The following is a 2,374-nucleotide window of genomic DNA, read 5'->3' on the forward strand; positions in this document are numbered from 1 at the left end:
TATATCACACACATTATATATAATATATAAGTTTAACCTGTTGGTTGAATGACTTGTCATACTGAAAACGTTTTTTTCCCTGCTGATTTGAAGTGTTTCTGCATATTATGCAGCTTATTTCGGATGCGGGTTACCAAGGAGAGATCACCAGTGTTTCTACAGCGTGCCAGCAGCTGGAGGTTTTCTCCCGGGTGCTGAGGACATCTTTAGCCACGTTGCTGGACGGAGGAGAGGAAAACTTGGAGAAAAATTTGCCAGAATTTGCAGTGAGWTTAACTTGCGTTCATTTTTTTAAACATATTTTTTGTTTTAATCCTAGGTGCAGGGATTATCATCATCACAGTTGATTGGATCCTTGCCTCGATGGCCACGGATATTAATATGATTTTTAAGACATTCAATAGTTATATTTATAAATTTGTCTACTTCCATTAATAACATGCAAAAGCAAATGAACAGAAAACACAAATGTACACTATAAGTTGATGATTCTAAATCCTTCATATATTGATTCATAGTCTCRTAGTCATTTTTGAAAACCTATTCTAATGAAAAAATTATATTGTAACTCTGGAACAATATTAAATTTGCCAAACTAAGTTAATAGTACTAATTTCTCATGTTATTCCATTTTTTGTCTTTTAGAAAATGGTGTGTCACGGTGAACACACATACCTCTTTGCCCAGGCAATGATGTCCATCCTGGCTCAGGAGGAGCAGGGGGGGTCAGCTGTTCGTAGGATCAGCCAGGAGGTGCAGAAGTCTGCACACACAAGGTAATGTTGCCTTGTAATTCATCAAGACTATATTATATGGACTGGGTTGAGTTTTGGTCTTTTACTTTGGCTTCAGCTGTTGAAAYAGGTGCAAATGAATGAGATTGTAGCAACAAGTTGAGTTATTTGGATGTTCTTGGGAATTGTAAATGTTGCCTTGACTGTTGTTGAAAAAGACTGTACTTTGTGGTTTTGGTTCATCTCCCAGGGGTCATGATGCCAGTCAGATAACCCTGGCACTCGGTACGGCAGCAGCCTACCCACGAGCCTGCCAGGCACTGGGGGCCATGTTGTCTAAAGGTGCCCTGAATCCAGCTGATATCACCGTCCTCTTCAAGATGTTCAGCAGCATGGACCCTCCTCCTGTAGAGCTGGTTAGAAGGAAACGGATGGCTTTGCTTTTATATTCACTCCATTTTTTTGAAGTGGTGCTGTATTAACTGAAACACATTTATTTTATTTATTTTTTTGTTTTAGATCAGAGTGCCCGCCTTTCTGGACCTGTTCATGCAGTCGCTTTTTAAGCCTGGCTCAAAAATTAACCAGGACCATAAGCACAAATATATTCACATCTTAGCCTACGCTGCCAGTGTGGTTGAGACATGGAAAAAGGTACATTATAAACAATATTAATGTTTGCACTTTCTTTTTAAAATCTGGCACACTAACACAGATRTATTGTTGGTGTTGGGTGAATCGTTATTTGCAGGCTGTGTAGCTGGCTGCAGCTGTCAGCTGTTTTTTATTTTTATTTTTTATCTTTCGTTGTTCCTTTKAACTCCCTCTTTCTTTTATGCCAGAATAAGAGAGTTAACATCAATAAAGACGAGCTGAAGTCAACGTCCAAGGCCATAGAGACCGTTCACAACCTGTGCTGCAATGAGAACAAAGGAGCCACAGAGCTGGTGGCTGAACTCAGCACTTTGTACCAGTGTATCAGGTGAGTCCATGACTGCAGTCTCTCTAAAACGTACAGTTTTGTTTATAAACGTCTTTAAAGATACTTTACACTAAGTGTGAAATCAAACATAAAGAAACAGATTACCATGAGTGCAGTTTGAATGACTAGCTTCCCAGGTACCTTATGCTCTTCTGAAATGTGAGATTCTGCCAGAAAACACATGGAAGCTTCAGTCACATGACTGACCAACGTTAGGCTGGTGATAGTCTGTGTAGGTAAACAAATGTGGCMGGTGAATTCAGCATTCGACCTATTTTCAGTCACTTCTGAGGTTTTGGTAGGTAGTTGGCATCGGGTTACATTTGCTTATAAACACTGGAATAAGTTCTTTTTAAATAAACAAATTATTGTTGTTTTATAGATATAAAAAGCATTACTACTAGGGGTGCAACGATATAGGAAATTCACGGTTCGGTTCGGTTCGATACTTTAGTCTCACAGTTCGATGTTTTTTCAATACAAAGGAGAGACATTTCCATGCCCCTTTTAACTTGTAATTTATTTATATTAATTATGAACATTTGTTTAACCTCAAAAGTACAGTTTTTAAATTAAATGTTGCTGAAACAGCACGTTTCTCAGTGGATCTGTGCTCAAAAATGCAGCCTAGGTGGAGTAGTTGAACACAGATCCACTG

The 2,374-nt window shown here is 38.8% G+C and overlaps 1 protein-coding gene across 1 annotated transcript in view; it reads left to right on the forward strand.

Annotated features, from left to right (window-relative positions):
- nelfcd (negative elongation factor complex member C/D) overlaps positions 1-2,374 on the forward strand; it is an 8,080-nt gene that overhangs the window by 2,342 nt on the left and 3,364 nt on the right. Inside the window, exons 6-10 of the mRNA XM_014002013.1 lie at positions 114-266; positions 646-776; positions 985-1,150; positions 1,254-1,388; positions 1,577-1,716. Coding sequence (XP_013857467.1) covers positions 114-266; positions 646-776; positions 985-1,150; positions 1,254-1,388; positions 1,577-1,716 — 725 coding nt within the window. The remainder of the gene's footprint in view (positions 1-113; positions 267-645; positions 777-984; positions 1,151-1,253; positions 1,389-1,576; positions 1,717-2,374) is intronic.

This window comes from Austrofundulus limnaeus, unplaced genomic scaffold (genome assembly GCF_001266775.1).
Source record: "Austrofundulus limnaeus strain Quisiro unplaced genomic scaffold, Austrofundulus_limnaeus-1.0 Scaffold11, whole genome shotgun sequence".
In the NCBI taxonomy this organism is placed as follows: domain Eukaryota; kingdom Metazoa; phylum Chordata; class Actinopteri; order Cyprinodontiformes; family Rivulidae; genus Austrofundulus; species Austrofundulus limnaeus.